At 33.8% G+C, this 23,287-nt stretch overlaps 2 protein-coding genes across 5 annotated transcripts in view; one reads left to right on the top strand and one right to left on the bottom strand.

The window, feature by feature from the left end:
- Window positions 1-9,085, top strand: part of LOC150075274 (uncharacterized) — a 43,576-nt gene extending 34,491 nt beyond the window's left edge. The window contains exons 6-8 of the mRNA XM_090388426.1: window positions 344-612; window positions 3,314-3,468; window positions 8,680-9,085. Coding sequence (XP_090244552.1) covers window positions 344-612; window positions 3,314-3,468; window positions 8,680-8,838 — 583 coding nt within the window. The 3' untranslated portion in view covers window positions 8,839-9,085. The remainder of the gene's footprint in view (window positions 1-343; window positions 613-3,313; window positions 3,469-8,679) is intronic.
- Window positions 9,086-13,061: 3,976 nt separating this feature from the next.
- Window positions 13,062-23,287, bottom strand: part of DPCoAC (dephosphocoenzyme A carrier) — a 48,054-nt gene continuing 37,828 nt past the window's right edge. For all 4 annotated transcript variants that reach the window (XM_090389181.1, XM_090389180.1, XM_090389182.1 and 1 more), the window contains 4 exons: window positions 22,880-23,069; window positions 18,844-18,960; window positions 17,051-17,202; window positions 13,062-13,804 (listed from right to left, as the gene is read on the bottom strand). In XM_090389181.1, coding sequence (XP_090245307.1) covers window positions 13,491-13,804; window positions 17,051-17,202; window positions 18,844-18,960; window positions 22,880-23,069 — 773 coding nt within the window. In that variant the 3' untranslated portion in view covers window positions 13,062-13,490. The remainder of the gene's footprint in view (window positions 13,805-17,050; window positions 17,203-18,843; window positions 18,961-22,879; window positions 23,070-23,287) is intronic.

Here is a 23,287-nt window from a genome sequence, read left to right as displayed (position 1 = left end):
GACATTGATGGACTTGTTTGCTCTGAACTTGAATCTGAGCCAAACAAAACTATTCTGAGATGAATTGGCAAGATGTCTTAATCCATTGAGGTTAAGATTACTTGTCCAATTAAAAGCTGTTTTGGTGGAGGACTGGAGATTCCACCAACACATCATACATTGGTGAAAAATGTTCCACATAGTGCTATGTACTATATTACAGATCAAAAGAAGACCTACATTGTATTAAAATCTGGTCACTCATGTGTTGTCTTTTTTCTTAGTTCCCCAATACTTTGTCACATCATGCATATATAAAGTATAAAAGCAAATAATTTTTACATTTTTTTTCCCCCCGATATAGTCTTCTTCTCTCTCAAATTCGAATCCGTATTGGCGAGTATGATTTTTCTAGTGTGATGGAACCTTACCCATATATTGAACGGGGGATCAAGAAAAAGGTAGTACATCCCCGCTATAATTTTTTCAGCTATGAGAATGATTTGGCTCTAGTGCAGCTAGATGAGCCTATAGGAATTTTACCACATATTTCCCCAATCTGTTTACCATCTAATGATGCTGATCTGGTTGGCAGAAATGCTACAGTGACTGGATGGGGACGTCTAAGTGAAGGTAAGTGTTATTATTTAAGATTTATCTTCTTTTATTTTATAAAAATTACATAATTATGCAATTGTGTTTTAATTATTACTATATTGGTGAGGGGAGTTGTGGAGTGCACTTACCAAGAAAGGCTGCAGTTCTGAAAATTGCAGCATTTGGAGACTAGGCACCTGCGAGGTGATCTGAATAAGTTGTTTTAAGGCTTAAAATGGATTGAGCAAGCTCAATGTTAATGGTATCCTTCCTCTTGCTCAGACTACACACGAGGAGATATAAATTCAAATTGAAGGACAGTCAGAGTGGGTGTGTGGATGTTTGCCTTTAGCCAGTGGGTGCTTGATTGCTGGATGAGACTTCCATCTGTTGTTGTGGAAACTGGACGGATAAAATGGGGGTTTTTTTTTTGTGGCTGATGCTTTAATAAGTTTACTTTCTTGCATCATATGTTAATACTAATAAGAGGAATTGTATTAATTGAAAAAATCAGCAAATTTTGTGCCCTCGGTTACATTCTGCAAAGTTTTTGCATATAGTGAGGTTCCATGTTCAGTAACGGAGTTCCTTATTTCAGCACAGTATGGACTGTGTAATGTTTCATTTCACTTTCTCTTCAAGCCTGTGATATGGATTTTCTTGTATACTGCAGGTTAGCATTGTTTAACCAGCTCCAAGGATAACATATGTGACAAATGCCTAAAATAAATCAAACTAATGTAATCAGTTTGATACAGTTAGGCATCAAACTGATTGATGCCTAACTGCATCAGATAATCAAATGTTCAATTAAATGTTGAAAACGAATATAGTGTAATCAGTTTATGATTTTTGTGAAATTAAAATCAAATTGCTATTATACCATGTTGAAGAGATAGTTGTGGCTTCAACCAGTAATGAAAATGAAGTGCCAGCTGCTGCGAAAATTGAAATAAGAAATATTTCAGAAATAAATAAATAATTAGAAGTCTAAACCTATCTAAGGAAGCAAAGCCACAAGGCTCCCTGCTTCAAGTTGGTGCAACTGCTACTGAAACAAGCTCAGAAAACTCCCACTCCAACTGACCCACAAGCAGATGTAGATGCCACTAGACAAAAATACAAAAAGGAAAGACAGTTTAGGACAGTCACAGTGACCAGTTTTTAAGCAGCATCAGCTCTGTGGAAATTCCCATATACTTGAATTTCTGTCATGGCTTGATAATAGCAAAAGAACCATGGATGTCCCTATGCAAGCAATTAAGACAGGCACAACAACAGTTTGGTTAATTAATTAGATTAATTTATTTATCTAATTTATTAATCAACATATAAACTCAATACTTTAGCTTCTGGTTTTTCCAATGACGGTTTTAACCTGGGATTGAAAACCACAGGATCGAGTCAATCTAGGTAGGAAAGGACAGAACCTTTTTTGGGCTTTCTTCTCACTATGACTAAATTAATCAGCCTTGTTGAAGGTTGCTGGACAAAAAATATCCAGTTTTACTTCTGCTAAGTTGGAAGATAAAGTTCTAAAAGTAGCGTGGTTTTCCCCTCAAAGTGGATTAAAACCCAGAAGCTGTATATTTGCATTTAGGAAGCAGTGAACGTGTTTAAGAAACAGAAAAAATTCAAACAAACTAACAAACTTTTAAGCAGGGAACCTTTCCATTTTTTTTTTTTCCCTTCCCCAGATAGGTCTAGGCTTCTGATTATTTATTTAATTATTTTGGAAATATTCCCAATTCTTATTTTAATTTTCACTTGTATGCAGGTTGAGTTGGCACCTTACCCTCATTACTGGTTGCAGTTGCAACTATCTCTTCAATGTGGTATAATAGTGTTTTTAATTTCATAAAAATCAAATGCATTACTTTATTGTGGGTTTATATTGTATTTAGTTTTCCACTACCCAAAGTCATGCATGTAATATTCTTCGCCTCTATTCATCTCAATTTGCAGTCCTTATCATTATTCCTTAGTGTCATACATTGTAATGGAGTTTTCAGGCATTGGCTCTTCCATATCTGCTATGCCAGGCTTTTAAAATTCCTTCATGTATTAATGAGTAAGCAAGTTACTTTTTCTTCACCAATTTTTTCTACATGATGCAGTATTTTCTATTTGAATTTTGATTTACTATTATGAGAAGTTAATTGTTTGGCATCTAATAGATGATATGCAAATGTTTTAAAAACTTACCTTTTTTTTTTTTTTTTTTTGTGGAATTAGTTGAAGTGTACAAAAAGTCCTCATCTAGCAACTAATTCATTTTCCCACCCACCTTGAAAAGTGGGTAGGGGGATAAATTATGGGTATTCTATATGGATCAGTAGCATTTTATTATTTGAATTGTTGAACTTGTGTAATATTTTTCTGAGCTTTTTTTTTTTTTTTTTTTTTGAGGGGAAGGGGTTGCTAGATTAAAAATGAAACTGAGGGAAAAGTGGGTTTAATAGAAGGTGAGAAAAAACAAAATACATCACATTTGAAATAACAAGAATTGCGTTTAATTATATAAATCATAATGACCATTTTAAATTCAAGAAAAGCTAACAGTTTTTACAATTAAATTTTTACAAATTTATTAATTATAAAAAGTATTTGCATGACTAATACATACCACTCAAGAGCATTCGTTCCTTTTAGAGATGGGACTGACGAGCGTTAGAGTTTAAGCTATAATTACAAAACAATATTTAAGAATTTAAAAAATATATATTTTTTTTGTTAGGAGGAATTCTACCTTCTGTTCTTCAAGAAGTTCAAGTACCAATTCTTAGCAATGATAAATGCAAAAGCATGTTTTTAGCAGCTGGAAGAAATGAATATATACCTGATATCTTTTTGTGTGCAGGCTTTGAAGAAGGTGGTAGGGACTCATGTCAGGTCAGGGTGCTTGTAAATAAACTTTACTTTTAATTTGTAAGATTAAGTTACACAAATATCAACAATGTGATTTTTATTTTCCTTAAAAATTTGCAGGTTTATATTCAAGATATTGTTTTAGACAATATTCAAGAGATTCTGTGCTTTAAAATGACTTCAGTACTTATTCATTTACCCCAGGGCTCACATCTGGTGAGTATGGGCTTGGCACACCCAGGGTCCTGAGCTGGATATAATCATTCTTCCTTTTCTTGATGATTCTCTCTCTCTCTCGGGGTAATTCAGAAAATTTTTTTTTTGGCTGGTGCAGCATAAGCCTCAGGCTTCCTTGCACCATGTGGCTAATAATAATAATAAAGTGCTACTTTCCTTCTAGTGATTGTGCAGTTCTGGATTATCCATGAGCAGATCCATAAACCCACCTTAGGTTGTTAATGTTCCTAAGCAGGGCACAGTTACCCAACTTAGCATTAGCATGAAACTCTAAGGTGTTTCATGGGATGTTGTCCGAGCCAATTCTATAATACCATTCTCTTCAAAACCAGGCCTAGCACTGTGGCTTTTATAGTTTTATTATGCTAATACATGCTCTGTTTTCATAGAATTGCCACAATGTAGCTAGTATGGAATTACTTAAAATGTCAATGGGGAATATGACTACATTTCTGGATGCTGTAATTACCTTCCCCAGTATACAATATCCCCTTCAGATCTCATTGTCATGATGATGCATTCCAAGTAAGTAGATAGTGTTCTTTGTCAATTTTCAAAGACCATCTTTGACCATATGAACTTGAATAGTATGGAGTATTGCACTTCTTCCCATTAAGTTATTCCAGATGTATGATAAACTGTATTTGAATTAGCATATAATGGGGACTTTTTCACCATTCCAGAGTTGTTGATGTATCAAAAAAAAAAAAAAAAAACTTAATTCCGAATACAGGAACTCCTCGACTTACGTAAGTTTTTGCCGGCTGGTGCAAACTTAAAAAAAATTGTGGAAACGTGTTTTGCATCCCGTAGGAATAAATGGAGGTATCGTGAAAATATCGTTAACGTGAACCCAAGAACACATTGTTTTTTCTAATTCTTTCCAAGTCCTTGGAAGTTGAAAATTTCGATATATTACTAAGCTATTTATCTCTCTAAGAGGTCATTTTTATAATGGAAATTGCACTACACTTTCATCGTTACTGTAGCCAAGTGGTCAGGCACATGGGTGCATACATACGTGCCTTGAGTGACCCGGGTTCAAGCCCGTGACTGCTGAACACGGTGCAGTTTCTTGTATTATCTCTACCTTGTGAACTCCTCTGACCATGTGGTTGCTCGGAGTATAAATAGAAAATTTATTTGTTTATAATTATGTTCCCAATATAAGAATCACTTTTGAACGCCTTTGTGATATTTTTCTAAAGCACGTTTCTGGAGGTCACAACCATAAAACAATAAAAACGATTTGCACTTTCCGGTTTATTGGACTTTTCTGTTATACTGCAAGCAATTATAAATGGGTAGTAAACTCTATCTTATTGCATTTGCGATAATCCCAAAAACTGCAATTGTGTGAGATTTTACGTTACGGTATTATGGTGCAACGTGTTGTTCCCCTTCACTGAAATCTTCAATCACATAAAAAACAAAATTTCAGAAACTTCTCGTCATTCCTATTTATGTATTAGGATGATGAAGGGAAAGGGACCAATGGAAAGTGCAAGTGCTGGCAGTGCTAAGAAACAAAACAAAATTGATTTAGAAATGGAGATGAAAATGATTAAGTACAAAGCAGGACAAAGTTTGTCATTTATAATGGAAATTGCACTACACTTTCATTGTTGCTATAGCCGTGTGGTCAGGTGTGCATGACCACTTGGCTTGCACAGGAATTAAGTCTTGCTGCTCCAACAGTGAATACTATTTTAAAGGACAGTGCGTGTATAAAATAACATGTCAAAGGATCAACGCACTTAAGATCAACAAAAGTGATCACAAAACAATGTTCAGGTGCTATATCAAAGTAGACTGAATCTTCGGTGCTATATCAAAGTAGACTGAATTTAAGGGCATCAATAAAGCCACCCTACCTGTGCATTTCCGATCAAACCAGAGAGCATGGATAACAATATCTCTCTTTGAGGATTGGTTTAAATGCTGCTTCATTCCAGAGGTTGAAAAATATTGTAAAGACAACATTCCTTTCAAGATTTTGCTTCTATTAGATAATCCTCCTGGACATCCTACACATCTGATGATTTCAATTCGAATGTGGGAGTCATATTTCTACCGCCAAACACAACTTCACTCATCCAACCTAGGGATCAGGGTGTTATTTCAAATTTAAAAGCATACTATTTACGCACATTTGCTCAGGGCATTGTCTGCAGTAGATGATGAGAAAAATTTTACATTAAGAGACTTATGGAAATCTCAATATTTACCACTCCATCTTAAACATTAATAAGGCCAGCCCGGGCAGAAATTATTAAAGTAGTTTAAATGGCGCATGGAAGAAAATATGCCCACAGCACGTAAAAGGCTTCGAAGGGTTTGAAAAAGACGAATCATATGAAGAGGTTACAGATAAGATTGTAAGGGTTGCAGAGTTACTTCAGCTGGAGGAGTTAATAGAGGAAGAAGAGAAGGAATTATCTAACGAAGAACTTATTGACTTGCAGGCAGCGATAGTGAAAAGTGAAAATGCTGATGAAGCTTAAGATAAATCAAATGAGGAGCCGAGATGCTTCATCACCAGAGAGATGGCAATGGCATTTCGTGAAACTGCATTGGCAATAGCAACGTTTGAGAAGATGGATCCTGACAGCAAACGATTCTTAAAAGTTAACAGAGGGGTGAATGATAAGCTTGCTACAAAGAAATCTACGATGAAAAGAAAAATGCCACCGTCTAGTCATCTATTAATGTTCTTTTGTAAGGTTACGCGGTCGGCCCCTTCTAAATCTCCACAGCCCTCAACCTCCGCAGTGGCGTACTTATCAGCTGATGAAGTCTATTCTGGCAACGATGCTCGAGAGGTAAAACTTACTGATGTTGTGCCTGTCTCCTCTTTTTTTTTTTTTTGTAATTTTATAAATTGCACGCTTTTGTAATTTTTCCTGTGCATGAGATATAAAATTGAATAAATAGTTCTGTGTATATGTTCGTCAAACATTTCTTTTTTGATTCAATCAATTCAGCGAGCATAGTTGTGAGTGCTGCATAAGCATGGGGGAAATTATGACTTACGTAGCATTCAATGGAACACAACCCTTACGTAAGTCAGAGGCGCCTCCGTAGCCAGGTGGGAAGGAGCAGCAGTGCGTAGCACACGCTTCTTGATTAGACCGGGGTTCGAGCCCGTCACCACCAAATACGGAGGATGCGGAAAGGTCATTCAGGGAATGACCACCGCATATCCCGGAGCAATATGGCCTTAGTTGCTAATGCTCCTAAAAACCAAATAACAACAACAACAACGTAAGTCAGGGAGTTCCTGTACTTGTTTATTGGTAATACACTATTCCAAAAGGTGTTTTATCTCAAGTGTCACATGTTTAGCTTAAGCTACAACTCCACCCTGGTAACCAAAGTTGTAGTTCTCTCTACAGATAATGGATGCATTTATCACCACTCTGCTTGGACTTCCAACACCTTTCATTATTATTATGGTCTTTTACACCATGATGGGATCAAACTGTGTTAAGATTGTGGGGATGGGATTACGGATTTTCTTCATACTGAGACTTCACATTTTGAGGATTGCATGGTGTAAATCCTGAAAACTTTTTTTTTAATCCAGAAAAATAGGCAATTTGACAAAAGAATGCACACAACTTACAGCAGAACTAGAATCAGAGTTTGTGGAGTTGGGTACAGAGCCTATACACAGTGCTGGAATCCTTGTTGCCAATAAAAATTTGGACTAGCTACTTTTAGCAGCTAGGCAAAAATGCCACTTTATAAATATCCTGCACCTGCCTAGAAACAGGGCTGACATTATATACCAGTGCCTCATGGCCTTAACTGTCTCAGCACCAATTCTGAAACAACCACACCTCAAACTTCATGGTTTGAAGTTGTGAGCTGGAGTAGGTTGTGGCATTCATTTTAGAGATAGCAGTTCAATTCACAGCCAGTCTGAACTTAACAGTGAAACCTAACTGATCAAACATCTGGTAAACTCCATGAGCTCTACACTGCAACTCATAATGGTTAATTTTTTTTTTTTTGGTAGTTGTTGGCACATCGGCTTCTGTGGCCATAATGCACCTCCCAAGGTTTTTGCAGTACTTTGATCCAAGCCCGAGGCGGGATTCGAACCCGCGACCTTTGGGTTGCCAGGCAGGTGCTTCACTCACCTGGCTAGCCCGGTCGGCATAATGGTTAAGTGTGAAATCATCCACCTATGTAGAGGTGCATCATTTGCAGAACTGAGGTTAGTTGACTGTTTCAAGGAAACTGGAAGTGTCCACGATCCCCCCCCTAATGAATAAGATGCAGTAGTTGTATTTGGAAAATTTGTAGAGTTCAAAGCATTATGTAAGGAATCAGAGGCGGATTTACCGTGAAGCCAATGAAGCTTAAGCTTTGGGGCCCCTAGATACCTTATCAGGTTTCTGACTGAAGTGTATATGGATCTGAGCGGGGATAGCAAACAACTGAAGGCAAAATTTTCGTAACACTGAATGATGCTAGAACCAGGAAACAAATTTCAACTATGGGAGAAGAATAAGAGAAGACTAAGTTGTAGGAGGTTTTTAGCCAGCAAGCAAGCAGTTTATCTTTGGAATAATTTGGCTCCATGGGTAGTTAAAGCCAAAATGGAGATATTCAGAGGCTGGGTGGATAAGTAGTGGCTATGGGAGGAGGGAAACAGTTCTCTCCACTCAGTACAGCAAAAGCTTAGTTTTCTTGCATTATATGGCCAATAACTAAATATGTATTATTCTCATATCTTAAGGACAAAATGGTGGACAAGAAATTTGCTACAGTGGTCAATTTAAGAACATCCAGAGAATTCTTAACTTGACAACTGTATCACCTGTCACAGTGAAAAAAAAATTAAATCTTTTCCCAAAAAATTATCTGAAAGCTTCTATTCAGCATTAGCACAATTTATGATAAATGGGTGTTTTGACCTTAAAATTCATTTTACAATTTGTTATTTTTAATTACAAAATTTTTTTGTTCCTTTCTCTTTTTTTTTTAAAGGGCGATTCTGGAGGTCCACTGCAAATCCAAGGAGAAGACGGACGATGGTTTTTAGCAGGTATAATTTCTTGGGGTATTGGATGTGCTGAACCAAATATGCCTGGAGTCTGTACCAGAATATCTGAATATAAGGATTGGATTCTTGAAAAAATAACCTAAAGTTAAAAGCACAAATTATTCCAATGGATATCAAAGATTCTGATTTTGGATATAACAGCTACGAAGCTTTTTCACATTTGAAGGAAAAAAAAAACAACAATGACACAGAACAAAAGTGGCGGCAGGATGCTAAACCCTTGTGCCAAACACATTTGCATTTGGCCATAATATTAAAAAGTGACTACATGCTAATGAAATTAAAAGACAGTCAAACAATTTAAAATTTGTTCTCATCCAATAAGATACATAGTCATGCAGATGTTTTTCATATGGTTTTTTCAAAAATAAAATAGAAATAAAAGTAGTGTAGGTTTATGTGACACATTAGAAATACAACCAAAAATGAGTGTAATTTATCAACATTGCATTTTGCTAGTAAGATACTTATTTCAAGGAATTAAATGTCTTGACAAGTGAAGTTGCTCAAAACTGTTTAGTATTAAAAATAAAATTTCACAATATTGCTAAAGTACACTTTCAGAAACAGTTTAATGAACTGGAAATTTCTGTATTACTTGAAGTGACATATTTTAAGCCTAGAAATATGTAAATTAAAAAGAAAATTCTCTACACAGTTCTTTGAACAAAAGATTGAAACAATGTAACCTTGTCACTTATTATTTTTTAAATTTTAATTGCAGAAACAAGTTGGCCAGAGATATTTTGGTGCCCTAGGCTAGGAACTCTCGAACTGTGGGTTTTGATCCCATAGGGAAAGAGTCACGAGCAATTTGAGAGTGGTCCACCTTTTCATTTTACAATTTTTCCTCAGGCATGGTGGTTAAGCTTATAAAATCTGTTTACTTTTCTTAACAGGGACACAAGGGATTTATTAACTGCAGACGATATTATATTCTTTAAATTGTTATTTACATTGTAGAATATTATTTTGAAATGAACATTTTTAAACTATTTTTTTAGAAAATAGTTTCAATTTATCCATTAAAAATCCATTATGTCAAAATTGAAGTATACTAATTTGCCTTAATTAAGGTATAATCAATTGTAATAAAAAATAAGTGATTTATTTCTTGCCAGCACCCAAACAAAATAATCAGTTTTATTAATGGGGAAAGTTGCACAAATTCATTTATCATTTGGGGGGAGGGGGTTAACAAAGTTAGAACCTTTGTACTTGGCAGTGGCATGTTCTAGTATTCCTTTAATAATTATACAGATACAATAGATAATTAGGAAAGTTCACTTATGATTTTTGTTCTTTGAGCTGTTTGGTTCATTGATATTTCAGGCTGGCCCTGAAAACAATTATTATTTTTTTTTTAATGAAAACCCCAAACACAAAAGGTGTTAAAATCTATAATACTTAGTACCATGCATGGGTTGAAGGTTTACTTGTTTACATTAGGCTTGAATTTCTGTAGATTGTAATTTTCAGAAATACATGTGAAGGGAGGTTCCAGAAAACAGAAGCTGAAGGCATAAATGAGGAAAAAGAGTTGGTACTGTGAGTTTGAAGTTGGACAGTAAGAGGATGCTGATTGGTTGCAGCATGTGTTCGGATGGGTTTGAAATAGAGTGGGGGGAATTATAGAAGCCAATTCAGAATCACAACTTCTCAACAAAATTAACAGAACACATAGGAAATGTGGTGTAACTCTCGCAACTTGTGATGAAGCAGGACAAAATTTGGTATGGTGGTTTACCATAGAATAATGATGAAATGATGAGACAGCATATGATCCCCTCCAACAGCTAAACAGGCCTGACAGCAGTGAACTACACTTGATATAAGGTTGTCTAAGATTCTGTGGCAACAAATCCCATTCTTCCACCAGCACAGACCTTAGCTCACCAAGTGAGTGAAGAGTTGGCTGTTGGCATGCAATGCCCAAGGACGTCCCACATGTGTTCAATTAGATTTAAGTCTGATTATCATGCTGGCCACAGCAGTCATTATGTGCAGTGGCATTGTTGTGCATGAAAAGAAAATCTGGGCCAACCACACCCCTAAAAAGTTGCACATAGGGTTCGAGGATCTGTTCTCGGTACCTCTGCATAGTTACGGTATCCCTATCAAAAAAATGGAGGGATGCAGCTGTTGCTCATTATTCTGCTCCACATGAGAACACTGCCTCCACCGTAAGTGTCCTTTCTGATGTTGGAGGGATGGTACTGCATTTCTCGTTGTCTCAAGATAAAATAATGTCTAGAATCTGTTTGTAGGCTAAAACGGGACTCGTCAGAGAACAGAACCACACCCCCATTTGTCAGGGCTCCAAGTCACACATTAATAGCACCAGATTCAATGAGCTCTGCGGTGGTTTGGTATTAATGGGATACAAACCACTGGCTTCCTTGCATAGAGTCCACTTGAACTGAGCCTTCTTAACATAGTCTGGTTGGAAATGGTCTCACCTGTGGTCGCAGCAATCTCAAGAGACAAGTGATGACAGCACATCGTAGGGTTCTATCTTTCTGTTAGAGCCAGATAGCGGTCTGTTCTGGTTGACATAGCCCTTGAGCAACCTTGGCCAGCTCTTCTTGTAATGGTTACTATCTCCTGAAACTGCTGCTTCCATAGGGCCAAGACAACGCTGTGCGACACATTAAGCCATCATGCACCTCCACCTTAACTGTCTGTCTTCAAGTTGTCCAATAGCCTGCTGTCTCAGAAAATCATTTAAACGATGACTTGACATCCTGAGCACTGGAGATGTGGCTATCCCACCGAGCAAGCCAGAAAAAGGAATAAAGTGATGTGGTCACAATGCATGTTTTTATTGGCATGAATAATTTGCATAATATGCTGCTCTGTAAGGTTGTAGATTGAATTTGCATGCTAGGATGCATATTATTATCAAATATTCACTTTCAGCTGTTGACAATAAAATATTCATGAAAAAAAAAAAAAAAAAAAAAAATTTTGTTCCGTTAATTTTGTTGAGCATTGTATGCAAAACTAATACTGACTGCTGTAGTCAAAGCCAAATTTACTTGCTGCAGTTTTTCAGCTCCCCCACTCACCCAGCCAATAACAATGTTTTTTTTTTTTAGCTTTTAAATATTTGCATTTGCCAAAGCCTCAGACTAACTAAATCTAGCATTGGCTGCATTGCTACCAACACCATGTGTATATGGCAATAACCCAAGGAGAGAAAAAATACGAATAATTACTTTCTGAATCTCTCTCTCTCTCTCTCTCTCTCTCTCTCTCTCTCTCTCTCTCTCTCTCTCTCTCTCTCTCTCTCTCTCTCTCTCTCATTCACAAAAAAGCAGTGCCTGACAGCTTGTCTGTGTAGTCACATGGCTACAATTATTGTGAAATGCAAAGGCATAAAGTGAAATAAAGAAATATGCTACTCTATAAATACACAGACTGTCACCAAAATTTGCTTTATTAAATGCACCATAACTTTAAACAAAAAAGAAAAAATTTATTTACATTTTTGCTAGAATTTACATTTACAATAAAACATTTGTATCTATACTTATTAAAGCAACCTGTGCTTTTATTTAGGCTCTTATATGTCTAAATTACACATATATATTACATTCTCGCAGCTACTGCTTTAGTATGCTGATACTTGTTCTGCTACAATGAACACCCAAAACTTAAGTATAATGAAATAATACTGTTACTGTAGAAAAATAAAATAATGGAGAACTTTTCCAAAATCATTAAATTCACAAGGAGTTTGTTATTTTTGAGAACTAAACACTTCTTTTTTGAATTAAACTTGAGTTAAATTAAATTTTTGAACTAAACAAACTTTCTCATCAAGGTGCTAATTTACTGCTTTTTTTTAAAACAGTGTTTGGTATTTTTGTTGTAACTGTTATCCAAAAGTCAGTAAAAATTTTATACTTTTTAAGCTGCTTTACAGCTTATAAAACTGTTTTTTAATATAACTGATTTACCAGCCATTAGAAAATGTTTGGATTTTGAAAACAAACCCAAATTAATTCCTGTGATCAATTTTTAAAGTCATAACTTCTATCTAGGAAGTTAAAAGCTGGTATTTCTTTAAGATCTAAATAGACAAAAATGTCAGCAGCATTCAGTCTTGGAAGTGTAATCTGCTGATTTATAAATTTAAAAAAATACTTTCAATTGAAATAATTATATAATACTCACATGAATATTTTTACCTTGAAAAATCTATCATTAAAAAAATCATTCTGAATATTTATTGAAACTAATGTTTATGAAATATATAATTATTACAATATTTTAAAATATATTTATCTTCACATTTACTCCATTATGCACATGCTAAAAATACTTTTCTCTAGGAATGATATATCAGCTAGCATTATTATTATTCAGGTACAGAAATTCTCTTCAGGTAATAAAAAAATTCTCTTGCAAAATGATTATTATAAACACAAATACCCAGGATACTGCAGCACTAATTAATGGGTATAAAACAAAAAAAAAGTAATGCACTTATTCACATATACAGATGGCCTCCTATAGAAGTTAGTGTGCTGCTTTCTACTTCCCTACAGCCTGTTAAATTTATCCTAATGATGTATCAGTCATATCACAACAAAGACAAGGATAAATAATGTTGCTTCTGTACAGTGAAGTAGCATTCTTCCTAATGTAAATAACTGAAATACTGCCAAGCACCTTTTAGTTATAACTGACAGGCACAGAAATTTTATAGTTTCAGTGCATTTGTATCTTGCTAACTGAAAAGTGAAAGCTGTCTCAGGAAATTCTGCATAATGTCAAATGTTGTGAAACTAATGCCAACAGCAATGGGTCCTTTTACCCAATTAAGACTTAAACCTTTGTAGAGACCACCAATAATACCTTCCTCTCTCACTACTTTCACCAGAGTACTTTTAATAGAACGATATGCATTTCCAGTAAGCTCTGCAGTTTGCATGCGCCTCCTTACAATATCTAGAGGGTAGGAAGCAGACTGTCCAAACAAGCCAGCTAATGCTCCAAATATCATTCTTTCAAATGGATAAGGTTGATGTCTACCTGTGTAATCTGGAATGAAAGGAAACTTAATGATATAGTATAACAGAGTGTGAAACAATATGAAATGAGAATAATTATATGAAATCTAGTGATGGGCATAATCAAACGATTGATAAATTGATTATTTAAACAATCAATTATATGCAAATTAATTGATTAGGAAATAGACAACAACAGTGACCAAACAATACACAGTTCTGTTTGGTCACTATTGTTGATTTATATGTATAACTGAATTGAACCATTGGCCAAATGGTAGCATTTTACCTTTAGTTTTAATAACATTGGATCATATCCCTCCACTATCATTTCCCCCACTTCTTCTTGTCAATTTCATAATTATCTAATTTGCATATAGCTGATTTTTTCGATTATGCCCATCACTAAAGCATAATGTTTAGTATTAATCTAAAATTCATTGCTAATCTATATAGAATTTCTATTATAAAATGACTAATTCCACTACTTCACAAACTGCCAAGGAAATTCCTCCACAAATGTTTTGGATCATAATGTGAACAAAAGTATTTTTAATAATTTAGTATAAATGGGAAATTTCCATATATTTTTATTCGTAATAAATGCAGTCATGATTTATGGGATGGTATAAATATTGCAAGACTTTCACATTATTTTTCATCTGGTGACTAAGAAGGAAAAAAAAAAAAAAAAAAGCCACTTAACACATTCACCGTTTCCTGAATGCAAATGTGTGACTTTGGATTTTAATCCACTTAGAAGGAAATCACCCTTCCTTTAGAACTTTTTCTTCCAATTTTACAGAAGAAAAACTGGATACTTTTTGTTAAACAACCTTCACTGGAGGCAGATTAGTCATAGCGAGAAGAAAGCCCAAAAATGTTCCTACTCTTTTGAATCCAACTTGACTCAATCTTGTAGTTTTCAATCCTAGGTCTAAACAATTGTTGAAAACACTAGCAGCAAAAGTGTTAAGCTGAATAAAAAGCCTGATTTAACAAATGTTTCAAAATTTAACAACTTTCGCTGCATTATTAATAGCTTCCTTCAACTAAAAGTTCCAGAAAATGCATTTATTAGTCAATGTCAGTTCTAAAAATAAATAAATAAATAAACAAACATTAAGCAATTGCTGTCAAAATTTATATTTTACTATGAAAAGATGAGATAATCAGATTTTCATTAATTTTATTGAAAATTGTGTTTCACTAGTAGTTTTATCATATAACTGAAAGTTAATGCTGACCTGTTACTATCTCAGAGCCAATCCTTCATTAGTAGTTAAATACGTTTTAATAGTCTTTTTACACATGATTACAATCACTGTCAATAATCTGATGTAACATACTGAAAATTTTGATATTGATATAAAAGGCCCCCTTGTAACATATGCAATTGGTATTATATTTCTACCCACATATTCCAGTACAGCAGGTGTCACCATGACCACTGCATCTGTTATTTATATGCAAAGTATAGCAATTAGATACAACTGTCATATATGCAATCTTGTTGACAAAGGTCTAAAGCACACAAAACGGGGATTTTGCAATGTGAATTTTTAATTTTGTAATGAACCACTCTTTTACCATGTGAATAATCCTGATATAGTTTTATCAAGTGCTCAATGCCTAATCACACTAAATTTGTTATAACAGTGATGTTTCAGAATCCTTGCCAGATCCTATAATCTTTTAATAGTAGGATCTGTCAAATGGTAAGGGTTCTGAAACTTATGTCACTGTTTTAAAAAAAATTTAGTGAAATTAGGTATTAAGTACTTAATGAAACTATTTGTATTATTCACACAGTAAAAGAGTGGTTCATTATTGGTTTTCACTACAAAATTTAATTATGTTCCAGCAGTCAAAACAACCTTCTGCAGTAGTGCCAGAGGTGGTAGAGACTGCCCCAAATGAAACAAGGTGATTTTTTTAATCACTAACAAGATAATTAAAACTGTCTTGTTGAGATAGACCTAGGCATGACCTTGTATCAATTTAAGCAACTTAAATGCATTTCAAAACCATACTACATCCTCTGCATTCTACTAATAGTGGGTATGCTCAGAATGGTATAGGTGAAGTATAATTTAATGAAAATTTGCAATTTCAAAGATCCAGTTATTAAAAAAGGATTTTGGTGGAAGAATATGAATAAAAATCTTCTATGCTGGATGAATTTATTATCATTCAGAAAAACTTTAATTTTAAAGAAAAATTACATTTTTAGTGACCTAAAAAACTTAATTTTCATTGTACAGTGAAAAAGAAACAGAGAGCAAGGTGGTATTTTATTGCAAGGCTAGGAGTGGTGCAATAAAGAATAAATTTCATTTTGGAATGCATAAAATATCAGAGCTGAAGATAATGTATTTTTTATATTTCATTAAAAATACATATTAAGATCAGCTTATTAGTCTAACCCACTATATTCCTTAACTTTCAAACATAGGGTGATCCTTTTCTGGATGAACCAACAGCCATGAGTTTTGCAATTCTTCTCCCACTGGTCATAAGCTTAGTTTTCTTCACTGAAGATCAACTAAGAAATTTTGCTTTGATGTTTTTAATTTATTAATGTATGTTACAACAAACCCACTGAGAATCATGCCTGAATAAAATACATATATGAAGTAAAATAAAATCAAGCAAACTTCTTCAGCAACCACATATCATTGAATAAATAAACAAAATATTTTTAATTTTGAGATGAAAGGTTATTCATTAACATTCAGCTTTTTTTTTTTTTTTTTTATCTGCTTGATACCCTGAGATTGGCTATATAGTTATCTAGGAAATAAGGGAATATACATTTTTTTGATACCAAAACACCAAAACTGTTGTTCTAATGATCTTTTTAGATTATTATATAATATGAGTCAGAATTAAGAATACATTTTAAAGTTTTCCATTTTAAAAACTTCTTTTACCCCCCCAAAAAACTGATTGGTGAAATAATGTCACTATGTGATTTTAGTTATGGTTTTTTGCATGCTAGCGGTTAAATATCCTTTTAGCCAACCTTAAACAAATAATTGAAATCCTAATTCAAAAGTAATAAATCCTGACTATCCTCAATATACATTGTCAAGAAGAACAGCAAAGTTTCTACACTTGTAGACCATCTGGCTCTGGGTAACAATATAATAACACTGGAAACTGCTATTATGTCTGAAATAATTTTGAAAAAAAATTGTATCTATATGTTACTTCAAAATTCAAACAAAATAGCAAATTGTGTATAAAGTTACAACAGAAGTAAAAATTAAATTACCATAATGTAATCTTTTAAGGGTTTCATATGTGTAAAAGCTAGTTCCTGCATATGGAATAACTCCTAGCACTGTTGGGGTATAACCTCTATATAATGCCAAGGGGCCTTCTTTCTTCCAAATTTTAATAAAAACTTGAGACAAACTGTTATACCTAAGGGAGAAACAAAACCATGCACACAGATTTTCAGATTTATGCAGTTAGTCGCAAGTAAAAATTGTATTGTAATAACTTTCCTATACAAGTTTTATGTACAATGTGAATACACATAAAACATATTAACATCTTTTGTACAATAGATATCCAAATTAAAGAAAGAGTGGCTTCAAATTAGACATTACAAAATGCTAAACAGCATATTTACTGGCAGAATTTTTCTGCATGCAACTCTTGTCATCTTGATTTTGTATATAAAATAAAGACTTTTTTCTCTTTTTTTTTTTTTTTTACACTCACATTACATAAATCATGTGATGAGGTATTTCAACTATTTTTTTTATTATGATATTTCATGTTTAGATAATTTTGATTAAAAAAAAAAAAAACTGAATTCAAAGACCTTTTTTTCTTATAACCTGGCAATCTACTGGTGACTGGCTGAGGGAAGGAGGAAAGAAAGAGAATTGAGGAGCTATTTTTCAGAAGTATGAAATAAATGCTGAGCTTAATATTCAACCATTATTTTGATTGGCTCTTATTAGACTGACGTTTTCAGATTAGAAGCAGAGAAGAAAGAATAAAAGGTTAAAAATAAAACATCATTTAAACATGCAAGGCTGATGTGTGGCAACCTTAAAACAAGCTATTACAATGGCAAATGATATATAGCCTACATTTAAAATGTGTTGATTTAAACTGTCAATTTAAAAAGGTATACTGTGCATAATATTTACTATAATAAGCTTGTGCCAAGGTTGATACTGTCATCTTATGAGTATATGTACAACACAGTTATGTTGCACTGATGTATCTTTAAGACAGTATTACTGGTTATCTTATTTTGATCAAATATTTAGTATTTGGAACAATACCCTAAACCAAAATGTATTGGAAAAAAATACCCAAAAATAGTATGTACTATACATTGAGGACATGATGTACTATGATACGTTTTACAATTTAATGAAGTACTCTGTGATAACAAAGAATACTTTGTCATTATTGAGTAATGAAAAATAAGATAGAAGATATCAATAACATTAGTTTCTCAATTTACTGATCTTTTAAAGAGATCAAATAATTTATATTAAAAAAAAAATTAAAAAGATGAGATCAATATGTTAGATATTGATCTTTTTAGGAATTTTTTTTTATTTTTATAACTGTATACTGAAAAGTACAGACAAATATTTATACACAGTTAAGTTTCTCAAATGCACCCACATTATACTTTTTTTTTTTTTTGCACATAAGGTGTCCAATAATCATATTATACTCTAATTTTACAGTGAAATATTAAGTACCAATTTTGATTTTATGGTGATACTTTAATCCACAAGATGTGCAAATATCTTGTGGGTTAAATCATCACACTCAATTCCCTTGAAATTTATGAAAGGGGGAGATAAAATTGAATGCGATTTTCATTAAATTCACAATGTGAACTTCACAGCAAATTAAAAATATTAACTATTAAAACTAACAGCTTTAAATTTAAAGGCATTAAAATATCAACACAACCTAATAATATACTAAGTCAAAGTGAAAAAGTAAAATGGCAATAAATGCAATAATACCAAACTAACAGAATGGTTTCTTTTTTTTTTTTTTTTTTTTTACACATTTCACACTTACATTTCCTTATGAGTAACAGCCATACGAGCCCTTGCAAGATCCAGAGGATATGTAAATGTACTAGAAGTTACTCCAGCCAATGAGCCAGCTGCAAAAGTTCTTCCTGGATGAGCTTTTCTGCAACACAATCTTAAATTAAATTTCTAAATAATGAAATAGCTATGGAATGTTAATTATAATGAGAATCTGATATTAATTAATAGCCCACTAATAATTTTGCACCCAAAAGAGTTAAGAGTATAAAATTATTGCCCACATATGTCTGGAGAGTAAATTACCCACAACAAACAATAAAACAGATGACAAACATGTTTGCAAGTATTGTTGAGAAATAAAGTATTCCGGGCGCCTCCATAGCCAGGTGGGAAGGAGCAGCAGTGCGTAGCACACACTTCTTGATTAGACCGGGGTTCGAGCCCGTCACCACCGAATACGGAGGATGCGGAAAAAGGTCATTCAGGGAATGACCTTTGATCCAAAGGAATGATCCCTGAATTCAGGTAATTCAGGGAATGACCACCGCATATCCCGGAGCAATATGGCCTTAGTTGCTGATGCTCCTAAAAACCAAATAACAAACAAACAACAACAACATGAAGTATTCCTTTTCAATGTACTAAAGGAACAATAAAATAATTTTTGCTGTCACAAAATCACTCTGTGTTGATAAGAACATTACTTTTCATTTAATATGCTCTGTGGAACATTAGCTGAAAACTAAAGTGTTCATAACAAAGCAAAATGAGTTTGCTAGCAAACTTTGATTATATCATTTTTTAGACTGCAAATTATTTCCAATATATCATGCTACAAACTGTTTACTGTACACAGTTGGGATCTCACTCAATTTAAAAAAACCAGCTTCTTTACATTTAATACTAAGAACCAAGGTTCTGAAATTTACTTAGGTAATTATTATTGAAAGTTTGACTCAATGATAAAATGTAATGTAATTTATATGTTATAATATCTCCTTAAAAAGTTCTTACAAAACAAGAATTTTGTAAATATGAGAACTATGAGTTAACTAGAGTTAACACATTGACTTATTAAAACAAAAAAAAAATAAAACTACATGGAAGTTTTAATTATTTTATAGATATTCCATTAATTTTTACTGCTGGTATTCATCAACAAAAGAATAAGACTTAATCATGATATATATTATGTATAGTCATACCGCTATGAGAATGAATTCAAGGTCACCACCAGATACAGTCTACTTTACCTAAAATAGACTGCATCTAACCTTGAATGGTGATGGCAAAGGGGGTGATGGAATGATTAGGGTACTTTCATTTTTAGATTAATTTTAAACAATTTCTAATCAAAATTTCTTGATCTTGGTCTATAACAGAAATAGAATGTCTGTATTCATTCTCTTTTACCCTGCTGCATTAATTCCTCTACTTCTTAAGTACATTGCACATGGCAGTAGGACTGCAGTTAACACAATGTGTACTGCTAGATATAAAAATGTGCTTAATGTAAATTCATTTTAATATATTATAATCTTAAAAATAATTTCCTAAATTCTGTAACCAAATTGGTTATTTACAAATAAACAGTTTTTTTTTTTTTTTTTTTTTGGTACATTCTCTGTTTTCCAATTAGTTAATGAGAAAGAACTTTCTAACAATGTGACAAACAAATTCAATAATGTGCAGCCTTGAAAATCATATATAGAAAACTTAGATGCTTTCAGAGTCGCATGGAAAGATCCAATCAAAATATTCAGGTGGCTCATCACTTGAGACATGAAAAAAGTCATCATGAATTAATTTATAATAAATACTGCATCTACATCTGTATTCATTGCTCTCATACAAATGCTCAAATGGGCAAATATAAAAAATAATTACATTAAAATAAAATCATCAAATTGTAGTTTGAAGATTTTATTGTAATGTTTCCCCTCTTTACAGTTTTTACTATTAATAATCAAACTTAATAAAAAAAAAAAAACACAATACCTCTAGCATCTAATAATTGGCAATATTTAGAACACAGGAGCTTATATACAAAGGGTACTAGGAAAGTTTTGCAATATGACGCAACAATGAATCACAGGAAGCTGCTTGTTGCTGCATGTTGAGACATGTTCATACTTGCATACTAGCCGCCGCGGCAAGTCGATGGGCTCAGTTATTCATTAGTAGTGAGAGTAAAGTGCTTGCGATGGCATCGTGGTCACGAAATCAGATAAGGACAGTTTTGCGGTATAATTTTGTGCGTGGTTTAACCATAGACCAGTGCTTAGAAGAAATGACTCTTGCACTAGATGATGATTGTCCACATCGTACAACGATATTCAGGTGGTATAGAGAATTCCAAAGGGGAAATTTCACTCTGGAGGATTCTGAGACCCCGGGAAGGCCACGAACGTCAGTTACCGAGGAAAACGTTACTGCTGTGAGGAAAATGCTTGACGAAAACAGGCGAGTGACCTACCAACAGATAGAGGATACTTTGGGCCTAAATGCACCAGCAATTCGTTCGATTCTGCAAGATCATTTGCACGTGAAGAAACTTTGTTCTCTCTGGGTGCCGCATCAACTGACTGAAGAGCAGATGACACGACGTGTGACTTGGTGCCGGGAGATGTTAAAAAAGTTTGATAAGGGACAATCTTGGTATGTGAACAACATCGTGACAGGTGACGAGACTTGGCTGTACTATTACGATCTGCCGACAAAGGCTCAAAACAAAGTTTGGGTCTTTGATGATGACACACCCGTAATTGTCAGAAAATCCCGATCTGTAAAGAAGAAAATGATAGCTGTATTTTTCAAATCGAGTGGAATTGTGGAACGTGTCGTTTTGGACACACAGAAGACAGTCACAGCTAAGTGGTATACTGAACAATGCCTGCCTAAAGTCATTGGATCTATGAAGAACCTGCGGCCAAAGTCAAGAATGGACACCTGGTACCTCCATCACGATAATGCTGCAGCTCACAGCGCCAAAGCCTGCACCGAATATTTGACCACGACAGGACTGAAACTTCTCGAGCACCCTCCCTACAGTCCAGACCTTGCTCCCTGCGACTTTGCACTGTTCCCGCATGTGAAAATGAAGCTAAAAGGGAGGCGGTTTTCCAGTGATGAGGACCTTCTACGGGCTTGGGACAACGAGTGTGCTTTACTCCCTAGTGAAACTTGGCAGAACTGGTTTAAAGATTGGTTTCGGAGGATGGAGAGGTGTATTGAATGTAGAGGAAATTACTTTGAAAAAATTAAATAAACAAAGCTGTATTGCAAAACTTTCCTAGTACCCTTTGTATATGTTCCAAAACTTTACGGGATAGGCTAGTTGTTTTTGAAAGTTTCTGATATGAATTACTTTGGTCATAGAATGCCATACACATTTGAGCAATTGTCATAAGTAAAACAGTATGAATAGCTGCATGATTGTACTCCTTACAAAAACAGTTAAGACATTACTAGAGGTTATAAAAAAAAAACAAAACTGTCCATCATATCTACATAGATAACACAAAACAATTATAACGCAAACCAACAATACAGTGAATAAAAGGGGAGACCTTATCTTGTAAGAGGTCTTCCATTTTGAAATTACTATGAGAAGTCTATATGTATTCTTATTACTATTCTTGTGGATTTATTTTATCTGATATACAGTTTACATATATACTTTAATTCTTTATATTTTTTGGATATTATTACTCAAACAAAATGGCTGTTTGCTGGACCCTCTGAATTTTAGAAATTCAAGGTATAAACACAGCCATTAAATGAAATTTTCTGCCATAATTATCAAGTGCTATAGGCTATTAAGACAACACCAAGGTATACATGCATGGATTTCTCATATTAGTCTTCTGAAAAAAAAATAATAAAAAACACACACACACCTACCTATAATTTAATGTATTTTGTTGCCAAAAGACAGATATACCAATAAATCCAATATCAATATTTTATTCAAACCCAAAAAATAAATTTGGGGCCACTTTCTTATAAACAAAAGTAATGTTAATAAAAAAAAAAATAAATAAATAATAAATTAAACTAACCTTCTTTCATTTGTATCTACATGCAATACATGTTTCCACTGTTCGTGAGATGAATACTGAATGGCAGCATAAGGTACAATGCGTGCCATTGTAGCAGAGTTGCCACGCCACAAACTTAGGAGTCCCAAATTACGGTAACTGTTAATCAAAAAACGAATAGCCTCTTGAAAGGAAAAATGCTTGTTTTGTACTAAAAAAGAAGAAAATCAACTGGTTACTGGCTTTATGCATTATTGAATAAATTTATAATTATTTTGCTATTTGGTACTATGCAATCTAGTTCTATATAAACTGGAATTTCAATGTTATGGTAGTATAAAAAATTATTTATATTAAGTTGTATCATATACATACAGTATTCTTAAAACTTAAGTCTATTTCATTTCTTCTAAGTGATTCTAAAATAGC

This window comes from Mastigoproctus giganteus, chromosome 14 (assembly GCF_048544385.1).
Source record: "Mastigoproctus giganteus isolate SK-2022 chromosome 14, ASM4854438v1, whole genome shotgun sequence".
NCBI lineage: Eukaryota > Metazoa > Arthropoda > Arachnida > Uropygi > Thelyphonidae > Mastigoproctus > Mastigoproctus giganteus.
The sequence above is the reverse complement of the archived record's forward strand: the minus strand, read 5'-3'. Positions and strand labels throughout refer to the sequence as shown.